This window comes from Monodelphis domestica, chromosome X (assembly GCF_027887165.1).
Source record: "Monodelphis domestica isolate mMonDom1 chromosome X, mMonDom1.pri, whole genome shotgun sequence".
NCBI lineage: Eukaryota > Metazoa > Chordata > Mammalia > Didelphimorphia > Didelphidae > Monodelphis > Monodelphis domestica.
In genome coordinates, this window is record NC_077235.1 from 73,957,876 (window position 1) to 73,985,646 (window position 27,771).

General features: G+C 44.7%; 1 protein-coding gene across 1 annotated transcript; it reads left to right on the plus strand.

Annotated features, from left to right (window-relative positions):
- Positions 1 to 1,936: 1,936 nt before the first annotated feature.
- On the plus strand, positions 1,937 to 27,451 carry TKTL1 (transketolase like 1). The gene is made up of 14 exons (XM_001379363.5): positions 1,937 to 2,145; positions 8,814 to 8,931; positions 10,178 to 10,291; positions 16,065 to 16,162; positions 17,911 to 18,102; positions 19,125 to 19,252; positions 19,871 to 20,064; positions 21,370 to 21,534; positions 21,621 to 21,777; positions 22,526 to 22,656; positions 24,067 to 24,150; positions 25,602 to 25,698; positions 25,887 to 26,006; positions 26,489 to 27,451. The coding sequence occupies exons 1-14, from the start codon at positions 2,039 to 2,041 to the stop codon at positions 26,659 to 26,661; spliced, it is 1,878 nt and encodes a 625-aa protein (XP_001379400.2). The 5' UTR covers positions 1,937 to 2,038; the 3' UTR covers positions 26,662 to 27,451.
- The last annotated feature ends 320 nt before the right edge of the window (positions 27,452 to 27,771 follow it).

Sequence of the window (27,771 nt, forward strand, 5' to 3'; positions counted from 1 at the left end):
TTGAAATATGTTTTGCATAATTGTACATGTGTGACCAATATAACATTTTTGCCTTCTCAGGGAGAGGGTTGGGGAGGGAAGAAGAGGGAGAATTTGGAAATTAAAATGTTGAAAATTATTTTTACATGCAATTGGGAAAGGATAAAATACTATTGTAAAAATGGCTGTTTCATACTTTTATGTTTAATCTGCATTACTAACAATTTTAATAAACCCTCTTCTGTCTTGGAATCAATACTAGGTAGCAGTTCTAAGGCAGAAGAGGGGTAAGGGTTAGGCATTTGGGGTTCAGTGATTTGCCCAGGGTCACATTTGAACTCAGGACATCCCACTTCCAGGCCTGGCTCTCTATTCACTGTACCACCTAGCTGCCCCATTATTACTATTTTCTGTATCACTTTCTTAAATCTAGGTAATCAACAAATCAATAAATTAAACTTGATTTGTAATATTTGTTGATTTCTTCTTTAAGAAAAGGCTCTCTGAGAAGACTGAGCTAAATCCTGTACATTTTCTCTTATTTTTATATTTGTATCTCCAGCACTTTGCTCCTAGTAGGCACTTAAAATATTTCATTCATTCATTCACTTAACAAGTATTAGTTGAAAGACTAATTGTCTCCCTTCTCAGTCTTTACCAGTTAAGTGTTTTTTTTAACCCCTCACCTTCCATCTTAGAATCAATACTTTATATTGGTTCCAAGGCAGAAGAGTGGTAAGGGCTAGGCAATGGGGGTTAAGTGACTTGCTCAGGGTCACACAGCTAGGTCAAAGTTAAACCCAGGACCTCCTATGTCTGGAACTGGCTCTCAATCCACTGAGTCACCTAGGTGCTCCTTCCAGTTAAGTTTTGACACCCCTCTTATAATCCAAATCAAAGTTTGACTTCTCCATGCAGCCTTCCCTGATTTCACCCCTTCTCCAAGTCTGCACTGACCTTTTTCTTAAAGGACTTCTAGCCCTTGGAATTTCACCTTTCTAGTGTACTTAGAAGCGTATTATTTTGAATTACAGCTATATGTCCACATCATATACCTCTACTAGGCTGTAAACTTTACAAAAGCCAAACTTATTTCCTCCTAAGCACAAGAATAGCACTCTGCACACAACATTTGTCAGGGCAGCTGGGTAGCTCAGTGGCTAGGGTGTAAGGCCTGAAGTTGGTAGGTCCTGAGGTCAAATCTGACCTCAGATATTTCCTAGGCCAGCATTTGAATTCCAGTTTTTTGAGTCCAAATCTAGTATCTTTTTAGAGGCCTGATAGTGCAAATTTGTCCAACCATCATGTCTAATATTTTTTGAGATGATGAATTTTTAGGGGCAGCTGGGTGGCTCAGTGCATAGAGTGCCAGGGCTGGAGTTGGAAGTCCTGGGTTCCCATGTGGCCTCAGCCACTTGCTAGTTGGGTCACCCTGGGCAAGTCACTTAACCCCCAATACTGAGCCCTTCCTGCTCTCTAGTATTGTTTTAAAAACAAGTCAGTAATGCAGATTAAACTTAAAAGCCGGCCTTGCGTCGCTCTGCAAAGGCATTTTTAAAAGCCTGATGGAACTGATAGTGAGTATTGCTTCTAACACTGAAAGCAAGGCTTTATTGGTTTATTTGGATACTATCTCGTGTCCTCTTTCTGGGGAATTTTGGAAATGTCCCCCATTTCCATCCCATGGAACTCAATTTGAATTAAGACCAGTTCCCTCTGAGCTCTGAGAGGCTTCTGCAGGAGATGGGTTCAGATTCTGCCTCTGCCATTTAAACCGAGGCAGCTCCGCCTGAGGTCAGGCTGCATTTTCCTCTGCGTAGATGTGGCCCAACTGTGGCGGGAGACTCATCCCCGGGTGTACGGCCGCCTCCCGTTCCTTGGGTGGGATGGAGAGAGAGCCCTGACTGGTCCAGGAGGATGACGGGCTTTTCTTCTCCATCACCGCCCAGCTGTGGTGAGATCATTTCCTCGAGGAGGCGGGGCCTGGGCGGCGTGCAGAAGCCTCGCTGCGAGAAGAAGGGCCACTTTGGCTCCTCGCGTTCTACGAGCCGGAGGCACCATGGCTAGCTATCCCGAGCCCCCGGAGGACACGGTCCAGATCCTTCGGGACATAGCCAACCGCCTGCGGATCCACTCCATCCAGGCCACATGCGCCTCCAATTCGGGGTAATGCCATCAATTCTTTATTCCGGGGAGGGCTCGGCCAGGTCCCCTCTCGCCGTGTCAGATTTGGATGCGGGGGGGGGGGGGTGAGGGGGAGGCAGAAGGGTCTAGGTGTGGGCGCGGGATCGGGCGCCCCCCACCTCTAGCCCCACGTTCTGTTTAGGAGACGTTTGATTGTTCTGTCGGGTGCGCTGGATGGTGGGAGGTGATGGAAGTGGGGGCGGGGTTGCTTCAGAGGCAGCGCCGCTTTAAGGCACGGTCTGGCGAAAAAGATTGCCTCTCCCCCGCCCCCCCCCCCCCACACACGCGGCAGCCCGTGGAAAAGCCCTCGTGGGGCGGATATAGCGGTGCGCCTCGGCTTTGCGTTCGCTCCCCTCCAGGGAGGGAGGGATTAGAGGAAGCTTCATTCCGCGGGCGCGGCTGCCTTTTCTTTTTCCATCCACTTTCCCGGGAAGGGAATTGCGTGGATTCTGCCGGGTTCGGCTCCGATGCTTTCGGAGGGGCGGGAACGCCTGCCGGTTTTGTCCGATCTCTGCAGAGAGGGGACGGAGATTTGGGGCGAGGCTCCTGCTGCATGCCCCGAGAAAGGCCATTGTTGGGGTCGTTTTGACTAGAATCTGGGCGTTTTTCCAATTCCAGACTGTCATAGGGGGGCGGGGGTCCTTTGCCCAAGATGGCTGCCGAAGAGATAAAGGCAAGATGGTCAACTCCCTCTACCTGCCGCAGAGAACCTATGAGATTGGGCAGGAGCATCAAGTGCTGGGATAATAGCATGAGAAGCTACAAGAAGGGACTGTACAAAGCATTAGCCCAGGGGAAAGCAGCCCCTAGCCAAACCAGCTAGAGCGCGGGGGTGGGGGTGGGGTGGGGGTGTGTGTGGGGGTGGGGGTGGGGCGGGTGAGGGGAGACTCCCAGTGTGACCAGAGCCGTGGATGTGGCCTGCCAGGCCCGGCAGTAGATGGCAAGAGTACAGGACTCACTCCCCTGGGAGCTATTTGATATAAAAAACAACTGATCTGGGCAACAGGTCCAGGAGAGAGAATTTAAGACCTACTGGGGGCCACTGGATAGAGAGCCAGGCTTAGAGACCAGAGGTCCTGGGTTCCAATCTGGCCTCGGACACTTCCCAGCTGGGTGACCCTGGCTTCCGAGGCAGGCTAGGCAGTGGGGTCAAGTGGCTTGCCCAGGGTTGGCCTCACCCCCATTACCCAGCCCTGACCCCTCTTCTGTCTGGGAACCAATACACAGGATTGATTCTAAGACAGAAGGCGAAGGGCTTTTATTTTTTAAAAAGATTCATTGGATTCTCTGAAAACCATGATTTGAAACAAATAATAGTTAACACTTAAATAGCATTTACCATGTGACCATCACAGTACTAAGTGCTTTACATTTATTATCTCATTTGATCCTCACAACAACCTTGGGAGGTAGGAGTTATTATTAGCCCCATTTTACAGATGAGGAAACTGAGACCCATAGGTTACATGACTTGTCCAAGGTCACACAGCTAGGAAGTATGTGAGTTCAGCCTAGTGCTCTATCTATCTCGTGCCACCTAGCCTGAATACTATATTTCAAGAAATCATTGATAAAAAATATTCTGGATGTATTGCAACCAGAGGGCAAAGTGAAGTTACAAAGATTCCACCCATCAGCTCCTGAACGGAATCCCCCCCCCCCAAAATGTCCCAACTTAATGTCATAGCCTAAACCTCAAGGTCCCACCCACATCAAAGAAAAAATGCTGCCCATGTCTAGAACGAAGCTGTTCAAGTATCAAGAAGTTAGTCAGGACCACAGAAGACCTGCCAACTACTAAAAACCAGAGGAGGGGGCAGCTGGGTGGCTCAGTGGATAGAGAATCAGGCCTAGAAGTAGGAGGTCCTGGGTTCAAATGTGGCCTCAGACACTTCCCAGCTGGGTGACCCTGGGCAAATCACTTAACCCCCATTGCCTAGCCCTGACCACTCTTCTGCCTCAGAAGAGACACACAGTATTGATTCTGAGAGGAAGGGAAGGGTTTAGAGACCAGAGCTTAGTAGGAGCTTTGAAATGCAAATACAACCAGGCAAAGGAAATTAGTGGAGCAGTCCGAAGGGGCGGGGTGATGCTAGCTAGGTCCCTAACGCCTCCTCGGGAGACCTTCACACCCTTAAAGGATACTGAAGGAGGCGGAACCTGGGAGAGAGTGGATTGGACCTGTTCTGAGGGTTCAAAGAGGAGGGAGGGAGGGGGCAGAACTTGTCGTTTCTTGGGAATAGAGGACATAAAGGGCGGAGGAAACGGACAAAGGGCCATTGTGCCCACGCCCAAACCCAGGCTGCCCCTGCCGCTGTGGAAGCAGCCTCTGTACACTAGGTTCCATCTGTCTGTCTGTCTGTGTGTCACGTATGTAAAGAAATAGAAAGATCTGTGTGTAGAATGTAGAAACAGGCACACACATGCACCCGTATGTACACCAACCCAGCAGCACGTAGGTGGAACTGCACAGAAACATCTCCATTTTATATAGAAGAAGAAGTCAACAAAAGGAAAATTATCCATACCGTAGCATTGCATTGATTCTAAGGCAGAAGGTGAAGATTTATTTTTTTCAAAAGGGATGTCAGAGAAGGGGCACTAATGAAGCCTTAAAAATGCCCAAAAGAGACGAGAAGGAAACACAGACCAGCAGGATCAGTCAGCATTTATTGAGCACCTACTGTGTGCAGGCATGGTGCTCACGGCGGTGGCAGAAGTGAGGAGGGATTCGGGAGGCTCGAGGTGCTGAGGCCCCGCCCGGGGGTGGGGGTGGGGGTGGCCGGAGATGTCGGAAAGGTGAGATTGATGGGAAGGTGAGAGGACTGTAGGATGGCCGCCAGGTGAGTGTGAGGGACGGGAGGCAGTGCTGCCCCCTAGGGAGGCTTTAGAGAAAGATCTTTCGAAAGTAGCTCGGAAATGAGCAAAATGTTCTGCAATGGAGAGTTAGGGTTTGCTGTAGACCCCTTCCTTTTGCGCCCTGTGGGTGGCGGGAAGAAACGGAAAACGAAAGACTCCATCTTTGGAAAGAGCAAGGACTGGGGCTTATGCGCCTCTGCTCAGGCATGGGTTGCTGCTCACTCTTTTGAAGGGCTGGGGGCAGGGCTGGGGAGGAAGGGCGCGTCCGATCTCTGCGGCCCCTCCCCCTCCAATGAACACCCCAGGAAATGAAAGCCCAGCCAGGGGACTGGCGAGTGGCAGTGCTGGGATTTGAGGTATAAAGATGCCTTTGGGCCATCGCTGTGGCCTGGGCCCAGGACCCTCCCTCCGTCTATCTCCCTGTAAAGGTTGGTCTACATTGTGCATTTGCTCCCTTCCAAGAGTGTGACTAGCCATGCTAACAGTCAGCACATCAGAGGTCTCATTTGGCACACAGGAGACCACATGGCTGCCTGACTTCTTTCTTAGAATCCATAGTAAGTATGAGTTCAAAGGCAAAAGAGAAGTGCGGGCTAGGCAGTCGGGGTCAAGTGACTGGCCCAGGGTCACAGAGTTAGGAAGTATCTGAGGCTAGATTTGAACCTAGGACCTCTCTCATCTCCAGACCTGGTTATCCCCTGAGCAATCTAGCTGTGCCTCCTCCCACCCCTTTAAACTCATATCTTCTGTCTTAGAGCAAATGCTTAGACTTAAGAAAAAAATTTAATCCTTATTTTATGTCTTAGTAATAAATCTAAGACAGGAGGGCTAGGGCTATGCAATGGGGGTTGTCATTTACCCAGGGTCACACAACCAGGAAGCACCTGAGGCCAGATTTTAACTCAAGACTTCCTGCCTCCTGTCCTGGTTTTCTAACCACTCACCCACCTAGCTGCCCCCTCTGAATGTTTTAAAATGCACAAAATAAAATATTATTTTATTATATATATAATATATATCAATATATATTATATATATATAATAAAATATTATATAAAATAAAATCAAAATATTAAAAAAAGAAGCCCACAGATTCCAGGTTACCCTGGTCTAGACACACTTATCCTTCATAGAGGTATTGTTTGAATGAGAAAAATAAGTGGAGTTTGTTAGCTGAAGGCATCAGAGAGTCCGAAGACCTGGGTTCTAGTAGAAATCAGCATTGCCACAACCAAGCGGGGCAAGTCACTTGGTATTTCTTGACCATAGTTTTTAATCAACCAAGAAATCTGGATTTTAAATGCCCGCCTACAGTGTTCCTGGCACTATATAACGTCAGGGAATTAACTTAGGTGGTCTCTAAGTTTGTAGGGCTCCAAATTGGAAAGGACCTTAGGGGCCTCTGAGTTCAACCCACACCTAAGAAGGAATCCCCTCTCCAATACTTTCGGAAACTATAAATCCTTTTTGATTCCTTGGTCAAATGAATGAATATAAATACTTCGTTTGGCCAGAACAGGAGACAACAGGGTTTCGTTTCCTAAAAGGGATTTGATTGGGCCAAGTACATAGAATAACGGTTTGCCACATAGGTTTTCTGAAGTTATAAGATCCAAATTCTTTCCCTCCCTCCCTCCCTTGCCTTCCCCTTCCTGGGGATGGTGAACTAAAGTACTTTAAACAAGAGACTGCTTGTTGGCCTGTTCCTGGAGACCTCCCCAGGTAATCAATCCAGTCCTCTTTTGAACATACACAGAGTCTCACACAAAGTAGCTCCTTAAATGTTTGTTGATTGAAATTCTTTTTCTAACTGAAATCTATCCCTCCATAACTTTCTTTCTTTCTTTTTTCCTCCATAACTTTCACCCACTGTTCTAGTAGAACAACTTTAATCCAAGCCAAATATCCTTAATTCTTTCAACTGTTTTTCTTAGGGCATGTTCTTGAGGTCGTTCTCTGTACTAGCTCATCAGTGTCTCTCTTCAAAATGCAGTACCCAGTGGATAGAGTGCCAGTTCTGGAGTCAGGAGGACCTGAGTTCAAATCTGGGCTTATACATTTCTTAACTGTGTGACCCTGGGCAAGTCACCTCACCCCAATTGCCTAGCTCTTGCCCTTCTTCTGTCTTAGAATTGATACTAAGATAGAAGGTAAAAGTTAAAAAAAGTTACTGAAGGGAAGCTGGGTGGCATAGTGGATAGAGAGCCAGGCCTGGAGTTAGGAGGACCTGGGTTCAAATGTGGCCTCAGACACTTCCTAGCTGTGTGACCCTGGGCTAGTCACTTAACCCTGACTTCCTAGCCCTTACTGCTCTTCTGTCTTACAACCAATACTAAGATAGATGAAAAGGATTTTTAAAATGCAGTACCCAGAACTGAGTACAATATTCCAGATGGGATTTCACCAGAGCAAATCCTGCATTTTGTACACGTACAATTGATTTTTAAATCTAAATGAAGGGGCAGTTAGGTGGTTTAGTGGATAGAGAGCCAGGCCTGGAGTTAGGAGGACCTGGGTTCAAATGTGGCCTCAGACACTTCCTAGCTGTGTGACCCTGGGCTAGTCACTTAACCCTGACTTCCTAGCCCTTACTGCTCTTCTGTCTTACAACCAATACTAAGATAGATGAAAAGGATTTTTAAAATGCAGTACCCAGAACTGAGTACAATATTCCAGATGGGATTTCACCAGAGCAAATCCTGCATTTTGTACACGTACAATTGATTTTTAAATCTAAATGAAGGGACAGTTAGGTGGTTCAGTGGATAGAGAGCCAGACCTGGAGACAGGAGGTCCTGGATTCAAATTTGGCCTTGGATATTTCCTAGCTTTGTGACCCTGGGCAAGTCACTTACCCCCCATTGCCTAGCCCTTACCACTCTTCTGCCTTGGAACAGATGCTTAGTATTGACTCTTAAGAATCAATACTAATGTTTAATATTGATTCTAAGATAGAAGGTAAAGGCTTAAAAAAGTCTCAATGAAGGATTTTATATTTTATTCCTATGAGGATCATAGATTTAGCCTTCTGGTTGGTCTTTCTGCTTCAAATTTCTTCCTGTTCCAGTTCTATAAACACCAGTGAAACCCTATTTGCTCCAGGATCAAATATAAACTCTTTTCTTTGGCTTTAAAAAAACCCCCAATAACACCTTGTTTTCTGTCTTGGCTTCACCCATCTAGGAAATGTCTGAGGCCAAATTTGAACCCAGGTCCTCCCTATTCCAGGCCTGGTGCTGTCTAGCTGCTCCAAGATCCCATTTTAATAATCATTTTCTGACATTTTGAGATCAGTGTTCTCTCCTTCCCTCCCCCCTTCCCCACCTCTACTGGAGACAGCAGGTCATTTGATCTAGACTGAACATGAGAGCTCGAGAAATGCCACCCATCTTCACAGTACACTCAGTACTTCCTTTATTAAAGAGGTCAATTCTGTATTCGATGTTCCTCTAGTGGGATACTCCTGAATTAAATTCCCAGGCTTCAGTTCGAGTGTTTGTTAAGGCCTGTCCTAGAAGACGGAATCGCTTTGCCTGTGGTGATTGCCCGACAATTTTTTGTTTCAATCTGAGAAGAGTACAAAGGGCCACTTTTGTGGCACATGATTTTAAAGCCCAAGGCAGTAGAGGCTGCAAGCTTTACAGCAGGGAATGGCTCTTGGTTTCTTGCCCTCCAGCCGGAGCCATCCTAGGCCGGGAGCAACGCCTTTGCTAGTCTTAGAATCGTTGGGGCTTGAGTGACTTTGGGGGCTGTTGAATAAAAATGGAAAATATGGCTCTTGTTTCTTTCAGTCACCCCACATCTTGCTGTAGTGCAGCCGAAATCATGTCAGTGCTGTTTTTCTACACGATGAAATATAAACCAACAGAGCCGGGAAATCCGAATAATGACCGCTTTATTCTGTCCAAGGTAAGAGGGGCGGGGTACCCAGACAAGCCAGAAGGTAGAAGAGATTCTGGAACAAGGCAGCTTAACAGCTGTGGTGAGCTCCCTTGCCCTTTGAGGTTGGTTGGAATAAGAGTCCTAACCCTAAAACCCTTACCTGTTGGGTACTACTGAACTTCACTGAAGAACTCGGTGCTGGTTGTGAGACACGGGAGATCCTGGCACAGGTTGGGCCTGCCTGGCGTGTCCGCATCAGAAATGGGGCGGCGCTTTGGGAGCAAAGCAGACTTGCAGTAGCTCCAAAGAACCACACATGAGATCCACAAATTTGGAGGCATCTCCATCCCAGACGTTCACCCAGGCCATTCGTGCCCAACCGTGGCCGAGCCTTCTGGGCTCGTAGTAGTGCCATCGGCCACCGTTGGACATTGGCCCCGACACAGTGATGTCACTTTGGTCCTCTCTGAGGACGCCTATCTATTCAGTATCACAGGTTGTACTTGGATGCCCAGAAAGGTCTCCTCTGTTCATTCCTGGGACTCAAGGTCTTCCCAAGTACCAGAATTCTCTTAAAAGGGCCTCTGAGAGGATATATTTCATCCGCCCCACTGAGGTGAAGCGATGCTTCTAGTGCAATAAGAATGGAAAACCAGCTGCTAGTGCTTTCCCCCTCACCCTGCCTTTACCTCAAATTTACTTCTATATGTATATATTTATATATGCTTTTTGTCCCTGCTTTGGTCATTTCCCATTTGATTTCTGGGGGCTGACTAGGAAATTAGATCTGGAATTACTTGGCATACAATGAGACCAAGATTGGGGGGAGGAAGGGGAATATTAATTTGTGAATCATAGCTTTGGAGCTGGAAGGGATATGGAAGGTCACACAGCCCCTCGTTGACAGAGGAAGAAATGGAAATGAAGTGACAGATTTGTCCAAGGTCCCATAGGTGTACTATAGGATTCAGAGCCAGGTCTAATGACGTGATATCTAGCACTCTTTCCAAGCCCCCCCCCCCTGCCCCCCGGATTTAATTTTCAGCTGGGGACTGAAAAATCCATGCAATGCTCCCAAGTCCCTCCCTATCCTACAAGGATATTGGGACTGTAATCCTTGTGCTATTTTCTTAAGTTGAAGTCCTTGTTGACCAGAGGACATCTTTAAATCTTCAATTTGGACACGAGCAAACTTTATTACGTCTGGGATTCCTTAACAAATGTCACTAGAAGCTGTGCACCGCTCTTCTTACAAAAGAGAGTTCTCCCACAGGGCCATGCTGCTCCGATCCTCTATGCTGCCTGGGCTGAGGCTGGAGACGTTAACCAGTCTGACCTTATGAACTTGAGGAAGATCGACTGTGACCTGGAAGGCCATCCTACCCCGGTGAGTTTCCACGGGAGGGGAGGGGGTACCCTTTTTTCTTTTGATTTAAACCAAAAGCAATTCTTATAACCATTGGGGATCAGAGGGTGGAAAACAACAAACTGAGGAGCAGGAGAAAATGGCCACCTGCTTACAAAATAGCAAAACAAACTAACAAAAAGAAGACAAGCTTGGTGGGGGTTCTTTTTCTGTTCTGTGGGCTTTTTTAATTCCACAAAAAAGGGAATTTCCCTCATCAGTACAGTTTCTCTGCAACTTTTATACCTTCAAGAATTGCCTGCGGCATTGAGATGGTAAGTGATTTGTTTATGGCCATGAAGCTCCCGAAGGCCCTGAACTCAGGTCTTCTTGACTCTGAAGCCTAAACTAGGGTTTTAGAAGTCCGCAGCCTTGGAAGTGATCTGCTGTCTACTTTATTATTTACAAATTGTATTGGCTTTCCCCTGTTGTTCAGTCATGTCGAATTCTCTGTGACCTCATTTGGGGTTTTCTTGGCTAAGATGCTGGAGTGCTTTGCCGGTTCCATTTTATAGATGAGAAAAGTGAGGCAAACAGAGTGAAGTGATTTGCCCAGGGTCACACAGCTAGAAGTGTCCAAGGCCAGGTTTAAACTTGGGAAAAGGAGGAATCTGCAGGCCCGGCACTGCATCCATGCCTTCGTTTTATTATTTACATACCCGGGCTTAGCTATATCATACCTAAAGTGCCGAATTTGTTGGCTTTATCAATGATCTTTCCTCCCAAGTGCATACGGCTGTAAATATCTGGCCTCAAGTTCCAAACAAGAAAAGGAGTGGGGGCAATAATGCTCCCATTTAGAGAGTACTCCAAGATATACAAAGTACTTTCTTTACAAGCACCTGTGAAGAAAGCAGGGGGTGAGGGGGGACAAAGAAAAGAAACATTACAGTGAAGATTGACAGGAAGAAAAGAGGCACAGAACACACACAAACAAGCTACCGGAGTGGAGTGCTCTGATTGGACCCCTCTGCCCAATCCCAGGCCCTTCAGGCTGTAGCTGAAGCTCCTTGACACCACCACATCCCTGCCCTTTCCTTCCCTCCAGCCACATTTCTCTGTTGACTTTAATGGATTTTTCTACATTAAACTCTGTGTGTGTGTGTGAGAGAGAGACCACCTTTGCCTGACTCAGACTGGCATGAGAGGTCCAGCTGATGCTGCTTCTCCCCATTCCCGTGTTGGTATATTCTTTTAATACACCCCAATTATGAGAAATGGCAAGTTCCCGCCTCCTCTTCCTCATTTCTTTCCTCCTATATCCTTTGTCTCCTCTTAAAAATGATCTGAAATCACCTCCCCCAAACCCTAAACCGAACCCATATCCTGAGCTGATCGTCCTTTGCTCCTCCATTGACCCTTGAAGGCAGTGGCATTCTGAAGCGACAATGGATGTAAGCACTGTAGCTCTCCCTTCTAATTGATTCAGTGTTGTTAGCTTGCCTCCTATATTTGCGTTTCAACCCAGGTCTGGCTTTCTCAGTAGCAGTACTTCGAAGTCCTCTGTTCTACTAAAGATCCTCTTTTCCCCTTCTGTAGCATCATATTCAGTATTTTTAAACCCTCACCTTCCATCTTACAATCAATCCTGAGTATTGGTTCCAGGGCAGAAGAATGGTAAGGGCTGGGCAATGGGGGTCAAGTGACTTGCCCAGGGTCACACAGCTAGGAAGTGGCTGAGTCCGGATTTGAACCCAGGACCTCCCATCTCTAGGCCTGGTTCTCAATCCACTGAGCTACCCAGCTGCCCCCCCCCACTCTTATTTTCAAAGAATCTGTTATTTGTACTTCTTGCCCAAAGAGAAATCTTTCCTTTAAAGCTCTAATTTCTTTTCCAATTCTTTCCACTAGTATTTTCATTTATAAAGTAATTCTAAAACTTTTCAATTTATTTTTTATTTAAAAAATTCTCCCCCATAGTTACATGATTCTTGTTCTCTCCTTCCCCTCTTCCCTCCCCGATCCTGGAGCTGACAAGCAATTCCACTGGGTTATACACATATTATAATCAAATCCAAATGTACTTTTATTTTAAGGTATTATTATTTATTGAAAGCCCTTGCTCTGTTTTTCTCCAAGGATTTTCCTGTAAATATTTCGGAGGTCACTCTTTTCTGGATCTGTCTTAGATTCTCTCTTTCCATCAGTTCTTTATTGTGGGAATTTGTTTGGTTGGTTTACGTCATCTTCTAGCCTTCCTTCTTGAATCGAGGCTTTGTGTCAGGCCTTCATGGACTGCCTCCTTGCCCTGGTTACTTAGCTACACGCCTCGGACTAAGCTGGGTGCTGAAACTGGGGCCACTCTCAGGGGTTGCTGCTCGCTCCTATAGCAGCTCAGGTCCACAACCTCTCCTTGCCTCAGTTCGGTGCAGATCAGTTCTGGTCCCTTCCTTGTCCCACCCTGGGACTGTCTGCAGTGTAGCTCTGGGCATCAGAGTGACACAGCTCAATTCTCCTTTCTATGTAGTAGATTTCTAACAAAAAGATCTTCTTCAGAAATGCTGCCTGGGTCTATCAATTAGAAACTCACTTGGGTGGGCAAGCGTCCTAATTAAGAATGCCAACACTGATGAACATCCTAGTGCAAATGCCAACAACATGGAAATGGGTTCGGATCAAGGACACACGCAATACCCAGGGGAATCACGTGTCGGCTATGGGAGAGGTGGGGGGAGGGAGGGAGGGAAAGAAAATCATTTTTGTATCCGATGGATAATGTTTGAAATTGACCAAATAAAAATAACGTCTAAAAAAAAGCATGCCAACACCGCTGGGGATGGTTAAAGAGCTTACTAGTTCATCTATTGGTGCAGATGAATAAGATCTCCTGTCCTTCTAGAGCTCAGATGAGGCGAACAACACTGAGATATTGGGAATTCGGCAGTTCGGGAGCTTGGGACGCTTTAGAGGATGGAGAAGCCTTAGGTGGATACACGGGGATTTCGCTCACAATAAAGTCACTGACTAGAGGCTGCAATTCTGGGTTCTGGAACAAGGGATCAAATTGCCCAAGGAGGAAAAGAGCATGGGGGTAGTGTCAGGGTCAAATGTGTCAACATACGAGGTGCCTTATAAATGTGATATGAAGCGCTAAAGTGCGACACAAATACTATTAATGGTAACAATAACCGGGAGATCGGAATTTGAATCTCTGTCCTGACATCTCCAGGGCACAAGCCACGAAGAGGTAGGCACGTACCCCCCAAATAGTCCATTCCGAAATATCCAGGGCCAGCAGCCTGCCCAAGAATGGAGAGACGGCACTCATCTTCCCTTCTGTCTGCCCAGGACCAGGAACTTCAGCGAGTGTTAGCGTTCCCAAGCTCAGCTCCATCCAGCGTTATTATATAGACAGCCAGGCTTCACACCCACCGAAATGTTTGTGGCAGCACCTGTGTGGTAAAGAGCTTGGAGACAGACTAGGTGTCCAGAGCCTGGGGATTGCTTGGTTGGCGTATGTGAGTCGAGCGGATGGAGCGCTACCCAAAACGCTGAATATGGCGACTACCAGAAGCGTCTGAACTCAGGCAGGGGGAATAAGGAACCAGGAAAAGAACTCGAGCATCGTAAACGCAAATGGACACCACAGCAATGACAGCCCCAAAGTTGGGGTGGGGAGACAGAGAAAGAGGCCAAGAGAGGGGGAAAGAGACAGAAGGAGGGAGGGGGAGAGATACAGAGAGGGAAAGAGAAGGAGAATATGCTGTCGCCTCTATTTGTCAAACCTTTTTCCTCTCCTATGTTCCGTAAGATGGCTCGCTGGGCAGTGGAGAGAGGGGAGGGATGTACGTGGAAATGAAGGTTACGCAAACACAAAAGCTGTCATTACAATAAACATTTCTTGTAATCAAGGAGGAACATATACATAAAACCCTGTTAAATCTTAAGTTGGTCCATAAACATTTATGTGCCAAGCACTGTGCTAAATAGAAAATACACGCAAATACGATTTATGTCACACAACGCATATTTTTTAGAATATGAAGGTACACTCTGGATCAGCTCTTAGTGAATCTTATTAAACTGTAATCAAAACAAATAGTAGTTGAGGAAGAGCTGTATCAATGGGAAGGAGACTGAAGGGAGGGGAGAGCCAGGGGGTAAAAGCCATATAAAATAGAACTGTGAGAGGGAAAAGCAGTCTAGGGAAAAGCCAAGGCAGGAGCCAGATAAGAGGAAGGTGGGTTGGTAGGAACAGAAGTCCATGCTCGCAAGAGAGTGAATAGAGTAAAAGGCAACAGGAGAGAATGGACAGTTGGGAAGGAAATTAAAGTGAATAATCCCTATCAGCTGGTGGTGCTAACCCTAAATTCAGGCTACAATCAGGAAGACTGGTCTCAGACACTTAACTGTGTGACTTTGGGCAAGTAACTTAACCTGCCTGCCTCAGTTTCCTCAATTGCAAAATGATGGTAATAGTAGCACCTACCTCCCAGGGTTGTCAAGAGGATCAAATGAGATCATCATTTGTTTTTTTAAAAACTCTGACCTTCTGTCTTAGAATCAATACTGTGTTTTGGTTCTAAGGCAGAAGAGTTGTTAAGGGCCAGGCAATGGGGGTCAAGTGACTTGCCCAGGGTCATGTAGCGAAGAAGTGTCTGAGACCAGAGTCTCTGGGCCTGGCTCTCTGAATCACCCAGCTGCCCCCAAGATCATATTTGTTAAAAGTGCTTAGCACACAGTAGGTGCCATCTAATACTTATTCCCGTCTCCTTCCCATCTTGTCCTTTATCTCCTTTTGAAAACTTCAGCATCCACTTTGTGTCTGAACCTGGCTATTCTTGGAAATGGTGTTCTCCTGGACTGCTTTCACACTCATTCCACATTCCTTAATGCATAGTGTATGCAATAAACTGGAATTATGCTTCCTGAGCAGAACTGTATTTTGTTGGATGAACACGCAGAAGGATGAGCCCAAGATGATCAGATGGTTCACATGACAAGAGGCACAAAAAGAAGAAGGATGGGCCATGCTCTTATTTCCAAAATACTTATGTTTCTGTAATCTAAGCTTCCAGGATGTGTGTTTAATCTGGGTTTTCAAATGCAGGACAATCTGAGCACAAACCTTGCTTTCTTCAGCCCCTCTGGTTTCCTCCTAAGAAACCAAATTTTCTAAGCCTAGTGGTAGCTTGGTGGCTCAGTGGATTGAAGGTTAAGCCTGGAGATGGCATGTCCTAGGTTTAAATTGGACCTCAGACACTTCCCAGCTGGGTGACCCTGGACAAGTCACTTCACCCCCATTGCCTAGCCCTTACCACCTTTTTGCCTTAGAACCTATACTCGGTATTGATTCCAAGACAGAAAGTAAGGATTTTTAAAAATGTAAAAATGAAAACAAAACCCTCTAACAGAAGTATGAGATAGCCAGTTTCTCTGTTCTTGACTCTTGTGAGATCAATAAGTATTTACCATGCTTGGCTTTTTAAAAAAAACCCTCACCTTTCATCTTAGAATCAATCCTGTGTATTGGCTCCAAGGCAGAAGAGTAGTAAGGGCTAGGCAATGGGGGTCAAGTGACTTGCCCAGGGTCACCCAGCTAGGAAGTGTCTGAGGCCACATTGGAACCCAGGACCTCCCGTCTCCAGGACTGGCTTTCTATTCACTGAGCCACCTAGCTGTATGTGCTGCTCCATTAAATGCTATGGAGAAAAAAATAGAATGAGGAAACCCATCTTGTCTTCTCTCTCTTGTCTACTACTGCATTTCCCAGCCATAATTTAATTCATTTTGTTTTTCCTTCTTTTTATGACAGAGGCTTTCATTTGTGGATGTGGCCACTGGCTCTCTTGGGCAGGGACTTGGTGCTGCCTGTGGAATGGCTTATACTGGCAAATATTTTGACAAAGCCAGGTAAGAGAGTGAGATGAAAGATTCATTCGCTTTCTGGAGGAATTTTTCTTTCTCTTTTTTTTCCACTTTGTAAATCCAATGGTTATCTGCAGGTTAGGATTATACTAAGTAAATGGGCACCAACTCCTTAATTATTTCTAGAATCTCTGATTAGATTTTCTGTAATCTGTTTATAATACAAAAGTTGGCTTCTGGGGATATTGAACTCTGGCCCTGTATTTTTTCATCTGTGAAACACTGGCAAAAACATAGTCTAGGCCAGTGATGATGAACCTTTTAGAGACTGAGTGCCCAAACTATAACCCTCACACTGCATGTGAACTGCCCCCCCCCTTCCTTACCTCAGACAGGGGAGGGAGGAAGTGTTCTTATTGGGCTGCTGGGCAGAGGGGCAGGTCATGTGAGAAATGTCCTTGGGTGTACATGGAGCGGGGGTGGGGGTGGGGGGATCAGCCCCCTCCAGCATGTGTCCTATAGGTTTGCCAACACAGCTCTAGACTAAGCCTAAAAATGGCACATCATAGTTTTACATAGCCTTTTTGGTTTATGTTTTGTTAATATATTTAAGAAATTGCAGAGTATAATGGAAAGCAGGCTCATCTAGGGGCCAGGAAGACCTAAATTCGAATCTTGCCTCTTGCACATACTGGCTTTGTGACCCATATCTCATTGCTCTAGGCAACTCTCTAAGACAATAAGTTGCAAAGAAGGTGCCAGCTTGTCCTGCTAGAAGGAGATTTCTTCATCTGGAGATTCCTCATCTGGGACCCTCTCCCAATTCTTTGTTAGTGGAGAACAAATCATTTCTGTCTTGCACTAGGAGGGAGAATGTGCAGTACTATAGAAGGGAATAAGGGCATCAGAGAATGATGTATAATCACTTGCTTGTTGTCACTGCTCCTCTGTGGCTGAGTTGCTATGGTCAGAGGAAGCCATTGCCTGGCAACCAACCTTTTGAATGCTTAGGACAACAGACATATAACCTGTCACTAGCCCATACTTAAAGTCTTTCTAGCTTGCTCTCCACTAGACTGAAGTATAGGTTCCTTAATATTAAAAAAAACAAAACAAAACAAAACCCATCCCTTCCATCTTGGAATCAATACTGTGTATTGGTTCTAAGGCAGAAGAATGGTGAGAGCTAGGCAATGGGGGTCAAGTGACTTGCCCAGGGTCACACAGCTAGTGAGAGTCTGAGGCGACATTTGAACTCAGTTCTTGCCAGTTCCAGGTACAGTGCTCTAGTCACTTACCTAGCTATCACCAAACATTAAGTTCATATCGTGTGTAAGCCATGAAGGTGGCTGAAGGGGGGCTGGCAGACATCAGAGATTCCCAGGTCATCGACCACGTCCCTGGCCATCATTGGTCATCCTGACTTTTGTCCTGCCACTGGACTTCAGTGACTGGAAGGCTGATGACTTAGTGCAAGTGGAGACACCACAAAGGGCAAACAATATGATCTGCCCCTTCCTTTGTGGCTCCGAAGTAGCAAAACCTCTGAGAATGAAGTTTAGAATTCTGTTACGCGTTTCGTTTACTAAGAGAGCAGCAAAACCCTACTTTGCTAGGGGAGCTCTCGAGTTTGGGCAAACATGTTCGAATGGTAAAGAGCGGTTCTGGGAAACGCCTCCAGGAAACCAGCTCTTTGGAGTTTCTCTTCTGGACGGATGGACTGACTGACTGACTCTTGCTAGCTTGGGACCGGTCGTGCAGGAATGCTATAACTTGGCTTTTCTTGGCTCTAGTTACCGGGTGTTCTGCCTCTTGGGAGATGGGGAGGCCTCAGAAGGCTCTGTCTGGGAAGCTTTGGCTTTTGCCTCTCACTACAAGCTAGACAACCTTGTGGCAATCTTTGATGTGAACCGTTTAGGGCAGAGTGAAGCCGCACCTCTGCAACACTGCACAGATGTTTATCGGAAGCGCTGTGAAGCCTTTGGGTAAGTCATGCCATTTCTCTTCCTAATTTCCATTTCTTCTATGTGTCATGAGTCAATAAGGAGTCAGTAACAAGAGGCAGCTAGGTGACTCAGTGGATAGAGAGCCAGGGCTGGAGGTAGGAGGTTCTGAGTTCAAGTGTGAGTTCAGACTGCCTCTAGTTTTGTGACTCTGGGCAAGTTACTTAACTAATTGCCTTACCGCTCTTTTGCCTAGGAATCAATGCCCAATATGAATTCTAAGACAGAAGTCAAGAGTTTTTTTTAAGTTAGTAAGCATTTATTAAGCACCTACTATGTGTTAAGAGCTGGGAATACAAAGAAAGCTACAAGACAGCCCTGCCCTCAAGGAACTCACAATCTAATGTGTGTGTGCACACGTGTGTGGGGGTGGGGGGCGGGGAGGTGTGTAGGAGGGCAGGAAACACATAAAAAGAAGCGGATGGGTCAGGGGCATCACAAAATCCTGCAACTCAGGAGGAAATGATCTATGGAGGTAAGAGTTTCGAGATTGATTTCAACTTGCAGAATCAGGGATTTTTGGAGATGATGAAGTCTAGGAAAGTATCCAGATGAAAAAGATGAAAAGAATTAGAGGCAGCTAGGCAGCACAGTGGACAGAGCACCAGACTTGGAGACTAGAGGTCTGTGGGTTCAAATCTGACCTCAGACACTTCTTAGCTGTGGGAACCTGGGCAAGTCACTTAGCCCTGATTGCCTAGCCTTGCCTTAGAATGGATACTAAAACAGAGAGTAAGGTTTAAAAAACAATGAGGAGAATTCCCTGGGTGCCTTCCTTAAAGGTAGAAGATCTGGGAGGAAGTCTTCAGTCAGGGAGGTGGGGCCCCAAGAGCAGGGGATGCTGAGGAAGAGTCGGGCTCAGAGTTGATTTCATCTCACAGAATAATTAAATTTTGAAGATGAGAAAGTCCAGGAAAGTAGCTGGGTGGGAAATGGTAAGAAGAATCCCTTTGGTGCTCTTCTTAAATAGTGGGAGTCTTCTATAACCAACTTTCTTCTATTAGGTGGAACACCTATGTTGTCGATGGCCATGATGTGGAACACCTATGTGAAGCCTTTTGGAAGGCAGCTCAAGTGAAGAACCAGCCCACTGCCATAGTCGCCAAGACCTTCAAAGGCCGCGGTATTCCAGGTAAGCCAGTGTTCCCTCCATCTCCATGCTGGGAGGGAGCTGGCACAAAGATGGCACTGCCATTGGTGGGGGTAGAGTGGATAAGCAATATCTGTGTCTGCTTGACCTTGCGACAGTGTATGGTAGAGTTCACAGACCCCATAGGTTGTGTGTGTATACATATTGGTGATTGGTTTCCATTTCTAAGACGCAAGGCCATGTTCCCGTGTAAATTCAGCTCCTCGAATCAGAGGCTCACTCTGTGTTTCAGAAGAGGGCATGGATTTTTTTTCAGACAAACTTCTACTTCATATGAGTAGAGAATTCCTAGTATGAGAACCCCTTCACTAATATAGATCACTGATTCATCCCTAATTTCCTTAAAAAATCCTTTTCTTCCATCTTAGAATCAATACTGTGTATTGGTTCCAAGGCAGTAAGGGCTGGGCAGTGGGGGTCAAGTGGCTTGCCCAGGGTCCCACAGCTAGGAAGTGTCTGAGGTCAAATTGGAACCCAGGACCTCCCGTCTCCAGGCCTTGCTCTCTAGCGCCTTCCCATCAATTTCTAAATGGATGCTTGATCTTTGTTCAGTTTTCTGACCTAGAAACAAGGTGATCTGTGTTTCTTGTTTTGTCCTAGACATCGAGGATGCTGATAACTGGCATGGCAAGCCTATGCCAAAGGACAAAATGGACTCTATTATCAAGACCATTGAAAGCCAGATCCAGACTCATAAGAATCTGCCTCCTCACCTACCTGTGGAAGATGTTCCTGAAGTCAATATCTCAAATGTCAAGATGCCTTCTCTACCTGCCTACCAAATAGGGGACAAGGTAGGCTGGGCCCGCACTTACTGAGCATTGCTGGTAGTAAGGCACAAGTTGTAATAGACACGAATGAGAATTTCAGTGCTTCTCTCACCCCTTCCCTTTGTCTCCTGAATAGGCGACAGATTTTCGTGAAGTGTTCACTAGGCTATGTCACTACTGATTAACGAGCAGTAAAGGTAGCTTCCTCCTCTCTCTCTTGCTGCCCAGTATCTGCTCTGTGTGCTCTGATTTACTTGAGCTTGAACTGCCTTTATATAGATACATTTCTGCATTTATCCTGCTGTGTAGCTTCCCACCATCGCCTTGGGACCTAGAACCTATTCATGTCTTTTTAAAAACCCTCACCTTCTGTCTTGGGATCAATACCGGGTATTAGCTCTAAGGCAGAAGAGCAGGAAGGGCTGGGCAATGGGGACGAAGTGACTTGCCCAGGGTCACACAGCTGGGAAGTGGCTGAGGTCAACTTTAAACACAGCACCTTCCCTCTCTAGGTCTGGCTCTCTATCCACTGAGCCACCTAACTGCCCACTGTTCGTGTACATTTTAAACTGCCTAGATGCTTGGGGTGGGCCTTGTTTTAACCTTTCTGCCTCAAAGCTGCTATAAGAAGGAAGCCAGGCTCTATTTCTCACACTGCTAGCTAGTGTCCTCTCCCTCTTCGGATGATCTGGAGGAAGATTATGTACTTGGCACGTTACATCCCCAAGTTGACGCCTGTGTTGTCCCCTGTTTGGCTCGGAACCCTTAGTGCCTGCCACAGTGCATACAAATAGTGGGCACTTAGAGCTGGAAGAGGCTCTCCAGAGAAGGGAAGGCATTTGCCCAAGTTCCCGGCCACTAAGTGTCAGAGCTGGAGTTTTAAACCCGTGACCTCTCACCCCAGATCTACGCTCTTTCCAGCACGCCAATACCTGATGGTGGAATTGTGTCCCCTGGACAGTTTAAGCCAGTTCTGATGTCAGCCCTGCCGCTTTTGCAATCTGGGGGTTTTGAGGTTCAGATAACAGAATTCTGCTTGTAGTAAGAAGTGAAATAAATACATCTGCTTATCTCCTATGCCAGGGGTTCCCCCAAGATGACAATTGTCTTTTTTCGGAGTTTGGTTGGCGTGTGCAAATGCCTATATTCCCTCATCCCTAGTGATCTGGCTTAATACTCCTGCCCTTCCCCTCACCTCTTGGAACCTTGCAGACGAATTTCAGTCCCTTTTGTCCTAGATGGGGATTTACTAGTGCGAACAGATTTAGGCTCTTGCTGAAGTCCCCTCAGTGTGCCTCTATTATAATTCAGCTCCCTTTTTTCTTCCAGGTGGCCACTAGAAAAGCCTACGGCGCTGCCTTGGCTAAGCTAGGCCATGCATGTGATCGAGTGATTGCCTTAGATGGAGACACCAAGAACTCCACTTTTTCTGAGCTGTTTAAGAAGGACCACCCGGAACGCTTCATTGAGTGCTTTATTGCTGAGCAGAACATGGTGAGTGTGTCAGGTGCTGCGGGTATCTCTCAGGCAGGTGGTGCGAGCGTAGTCTTGTCCTCTAACCAGGCTTCTTTGGGTTTTAGGTAAGCGTGGCATTAGGCTGTGCCACCCGAAACCGGACCATTGCTTTTGCCAGCACCTTTGCTGCCTTCTTCACCAGAGCGTTTGATCATATCAGGATGGGGGCCATCTCTCAGTCTAACATCAACCTTAGTGGTTCCCACTGTGGGGTCTCCATCGGTATGTACTGTCTTTTGACTAGTTGGATTTCTCATGTTCATTGTGTTTTCCTCACTTATAGGAAAAGCATACGTGGTTACAGAGAAGAAGGCCCAAGATCCAGACCTGAAATTTTATTGGTGTAGGGAACTCCTGGTGCGAAAACTCCCTCCAAAGATCTAGATCAGCAACTGATCTATAACGAATAACCCCTTAGTACCCCAGACAAGTCTCTAAGCCTATGTGATTTGTCCAGGGTCACACAGCTAATATGTGACAGAGGCAAGTCTTGACCCCAGCTCTTCTTGACTACAAGGCTAGCCCCTCTATCATTTATATCATGCTACCTTTTTTTCATATGCCTTACCTTCTGTCTTAGAATCAGTACTAAATGTTGGTCCCAAGGCAGAAGAGCAGTAAGGGCTGGGCAGTTGGGGTTAGGTGACTTGCCTAGGGTCCCACAGCTAGGAAATATCGAAGGCCAAATTTGAACCCAGGACCTCCCATCTCTCTATCCATTGAGCTATCTAACAGTCTCTCTAAAGTATCTTACTTAGATGGTATAGTAGTTTGGTGGCTTTTCCACTTTTTCCCTGAAGGACTAGAGAGAAGTCAGCTCATTGAAGAGAAAGGTTACCCATTCTCAGGAAGGCTACAAATAATGTCATAAGAAAGATCTGCCACTTAATGTCCCCAGCATGTGGATGGTAGCTATTGAATCAATGTTTGGAATATTAGATTGAAGTGGTTGGCTTTATGATTTCCTCAGGTGAAGATGGGCCCTCCCAGATGGCACTGGAGGATCTTGCCATGTTCAGAACTGTTCCCAATTGCACAGTTTTCTATCCAAGTGATGCTGTCTCTACAGAATATGCTGTTCATTTGGCTGCCAATACCAAGGTATATTTACATTTGATATCCTGTGACTTTGCTAAAGTTGTTCATTCTTTCTATCAGTTTTCTGGTTGATTCTCTAGGGTTCCGTAGGTATACCATCATGTTGTTTGCAAAGAGTGATAACTTTGTTTCTTGATTGCCTATTAATTCTTTCAGTCTTTTTTCTGCTCTTATTTTTATTGCCAGCATTTCTAGAACAATATTAAATAGTAGTGGTGATAGCAGGCAGCCGTGCTTTACCCCTGATCTTATTGAGAAGGCTTCTACCTTTTCCCCATTACAAATAATGATTGCTGACATTTTTTAGATAGATGCCATTTATTACTTTAAGGAAAGCTCCATTTATTCCAGTATTTTCTAATTTAAAAAAAAATAAGAATTGGGTGCTATATTTTGTCAACAGCCTTCTCAGCATCTATGGAAATAGTCATATGGCTTTTATTGTTTTTTTATAGATATGATTAATTATGCTGATGGTTTCCCAAATATTGAACTATCTCTGCATTCCTGATATAAAATCCACCAGTACTCAGTATTGATTCTAAGATAGAAAGTAGGGGTTTAAAAAGAAATAAATGCTTGTTCATAATGTATGATCCTTATGATATGGTGCTATAACCTTCTTGCCAGTATTTTACTTAAAATTTTTGCATCACTATTCATTAGGGAGATTACAAAGTATATTTATGTGTGATCCTGGTCAAGTCACTTCACACTGTTTGTCTCAGTTTCCTCATCAGCAAAATAAGCTAGAGAAGGAAATGACAAACCACTCTATTTTTTCTGTCAAGAAAATCCCAAATGGAGTCACAGAGAGTTGGACACAACTGGAAAACGATGGAACTGAACCAAACTGGGGATGCTAATGGGTGTTTATGTTTCATTTTGATAGGGGTGTCAAGGCACGCGCTATTCTGTGACCTCTGTGCCGACCTGTACCAGAATTATATTAGTGATGGTGAAAGTGTTTTTCATGTCCATCCTAGAGATGTCTGGATTGTGCCTGCTGGGCTTCCATCCAGTTCCCCATCCCTAAAGGAAGAAAGGTGCCTCATGATAGGCTGAAAGATAGAACAAACAGATCAATGTGTATCTGGCTATCATTCACTTATGGTAGATATTTTAGCATGTAGAGCTGATCTCTGATGGGATTAGCTGGGTTCTTCCTTGGTCTCATGCCTGAACCCCAAGGCCATTGCAGCAACAAGTTTAATCAGATGTTATTTTGTGTTTTCTAAAGGCGTTAAGGAGCCGTATTCCTCGTCAGCTTTCGACCTCTTCCTTCCCTAAAAGGGACTGCCATTAAGTCTTTCTTACTTCTTCCTCTCTTTTCCTTTCTAGCTAATAATTTTTAAAAAATAATTTGTAACTTTGATTTCCGAAATGTAAGTCGTATTTTTATATTTACCCTAGGGAATGTGCTTCATCCGAACTAGCAGACCAGATACTTCGGTTATCTATTCTCCCTTTGAAAACTTTAAGATTGGACAGGCCAAGGTAAAAAAGGCTTAGGCTCTCAACTATTTCCTCATCTCTTGTCTTTTTGACTATTTTCTATCCTGTGTTTTATCCTGTCTGTTCTGGAAACTGCCTGCTTCTCCTCATGGATGGTTATCACCCAAGCCAACAGCTCCCTCAGCTTTTGCTTAAATGGCACAGTTTTTTAACTTTCCAAATTCCCCACAACACTGGTTGAATGTTGGTTGAATTCTAGTTAAGCAGCATCTCCAAGGACCGGTGATGAGGGTGTGTGTGAGGGTTCATTTTCATTGCCTTTTTAACAACTTCCAAAGGAATAATACATTCAGATGTTTGCGTTGACTGTTTAGGAGCCCATAATTATTTAAGCCAGTGCTCCAAATTGTGTCTAAAAAGCCGGTTGACTGTTTTAAGAGTTCCTTCAAAAAAGTGTTTATGTTCATAGAGTCCATTGCTTGCCAGTAGGCAGCTTAAAACAATACTGCATAATTTAAAAAAAAATAAGAATTGGGTGCTATATTTTGTCAACAGCCTTCTCAGCATCTATGGAAATAGTCATATGGCTTTTGTTGTTTTTTTATAGAGATGATGAATTATGCTGATGGTTTTCCAAATATTGAACTATCTCTACATTCCTGATATAAAATCCACCAGTACTCAGTATTGATTCTAAGATAGAAAGTAGGGGTTTAAAAAGAAATAAATGCAGACTGGCCAGCTAGATGCTTCACTGGATTGAGAGCCAGGCCTATAGATGGGAGGTCCTGGGTTCCAATCTGGTTCCAGACACTTCCTAGCTGGGTGACCTTGGGCAAGTCACTTCACCCCCATTGCCTAGCCCTTGCCATTCTTCTGCCTTGGAAGCAATCCACAGTATTGATTCTAAGGTGGAAGGCAAGGGGTCAAGAAAAACATTGGGGAATGACTGAGCAAATTTTGGTCTATGAATATGATAGAATGCCGTAAGAAATAATGAAGGGGATAATTTCAGAAAATCCAAAGAAGACTTATATGAACTGATGCAAAGTGAAGGTAGCAGAATGAGAACATTGTACACAGTAACAGCAATAAGGTAAAGATAATCAGCTATGAAAGACTTAATAACAATGATCAATCCAATGATCCACCACAACTCCAAAGGCCTTACATGATGAAACATGTTATCCACCTCCAGACAGAGAACAGATGAACTCAAGAATACAGAATGAAGCAGGGTTTTTTCCTTTTCTTTATTTTTCTCCTTTTTTGGAACAAGGCAGATGTAGAAATGTGTTTTGTGTGACTTAATATGTGTAATAGGTATCCTATTTCTTGTCTTTTCAATGGGTTGGGGAGGGGGTGGAGGAAGAGAGAGAATTTGAAACTAAAAATAAAATGAAAAGAAACCAAACCAAACAAATGACTCCTGGAATGCGAGATGCCATCTGTATCCTAACCTGTAGCCCTTCTATTTTAAACATTTTTGACAGGTGATCTATCAGAGTGCTGATGACAAGGCCACAGTTATTGGAGCTGGAGTTACACTCCATGAGGCTTTAGCAGCTGCTGCAGAACTTTCGAAAGAAGGTAATAGATTAAGAATGGAGAATTATATTACACAGAACTTTAAAAAAAGAATTATGTTACACATTGGAGTAAAGAGAGCAAGCCTCTGTTTTGGAATTGTTAGATGCCCTGGCTGATCTTTTATTTTCATTTCCCTCATTCCCAAAATATGATGGCTATATCTCTTAGTCCCTCTTTTGCTATTTCAGGTATTTCCATCCGCATAATTGACCTATTCACCATCAAACCACTGGATCGTGCCACAATCCTTTCCAGTGCCAGAGTAACTGAGGGTCGTATTATTACAGTGGAGGACCATTATAAAGAAGGTGAGTGAGCGATTGAAGTGTTTTCACTCTTGCTCCTATCCAAAGTACTTTTTGGTAAAGGGACACAGTGTGTGGAAATAGTTTTAGGGTCAATAAAGCAAATCATGGAATTTCTAAAGAACAACATAGGAGATAAACCTCTAGCATATAAATGTTCAAATAGAAAATCTAGAACTAAAGCAGATTTTGGAGACTGATTAAAATACAGGAATCCATCGAGTTGAAAAATGTTAAACTGGGCCCAGACCTTCCCTAGTTGATCTCTAGTCTGGAAACTATTGGCTTTACTTCTATACCTACTAGATAGGAGAGAGTAGAGATTTTCAATGGGCAAAGTGGTTCCTAGGATTTCTAACATTTTCCCAGGTGATCTGTCAGTGCCAATGAATAGTTTCTGTAAAGGCTGAGAAATTATACTGTAGCCCCTCAGTAGTGCTATCAAGCTGACTTGGGTTCTCATGACCTTGCCCTCTTTTTTCTAGGTGGCATTGGAGAAGCTGTGTGTGCAGCTGTTTCTGGTATACCTGGCATCAGTGTTCATCAGTTGGCAGTGAATGGGGTACCACGAAGTGGAAAGCCTGGGGAGTTGCTTGATATGTTTGGTATTAGTGCCAAATATATCATAAAAGCTGTGAAATCAATTATGACCAACTGAAAGAAATCAGCATTGTCAGCTTTAGTTTAAGAAGCTGACATCTTTGTGGAGTTTTTGAAGTCACAATTTCAAAGGTGTAGATTTTGTTGTTGTTGTTTTTCTAAGAACAAGTCTAAATTAATGCTGTTTCTGTTTGTTCTTCAGCAACAATGGTTCATTTTGTTCCTGTTTAAAGTATTTACTGTGCATAGAAATGCTTCTATAACTTTTCACTATATATTGTGTAAGTGTTCTGGTAAGAAGGAACGGGAGTCAGGGGGAAGGAGAGTAGAGAGAACCCAGTTTCTTAAGCACATGTGTGTTATTTTTTATTTGTAATTTTTCAAAGCGTGAATTTATATGTGAACACTAAACAGTGTAGATGGCAAAGAAATTCTACTATTCCTTTTCTCTAATCCAAACTTTCATATAACACATACCTGTAACTCCCTGAATGGTGGCTTAATGAAGTTGCTTTTCAGTTTTCCTAAACTGTTTGATTTCATTTCAGGTCTAGTTTTCTGGGAGCATAAAACAGGAAAGGGAGCTTTTATGCTGTATGGTTTCCCTTGCTGTATTCCTTCTGCAAGGAGATTATATCAAACAAACAAACAAACAAACAAACAAACAAACAAAACAACCCATTAGTTCTAGTTGATCTTGTGGTTTTTATGTGTTGTAAGCTCTCCTAATTTTCACTTTTAAATGTCCAAACTGAGACTAATTACTTAATTGTAGAAATAGAGTACATGTGGCATTCAATAAAAAGCATAAAAAAATGATACTGCTTTATTGTGTCTAAATCTTTATATTCTTGACTTGCGTCTACTTTCATTTTCATGCCAAGGGCACGTTTTTACTGAAGGGTGGAAAAACCGAGTTCAGTAATTGTTAACCAAAATTTTTTTCTTTCAAACCTGAAAGAAAAATAACTAAAATTTTTTCAAAGAAGTTTAACTGAAGAATTGCTGTATTTCTGTAATGACATTAAATGTCTTTCCATGTGCCTCTTTGAAGGTGGAATATACATGAAGAAGATACAGGTTCAGTCATTTTCAGTAATGTCTGACTTTTTGTGACTCCTTTTTTGGGAGGTGTTGTTGCATGATTTCTAACCACAGGAATGCAATT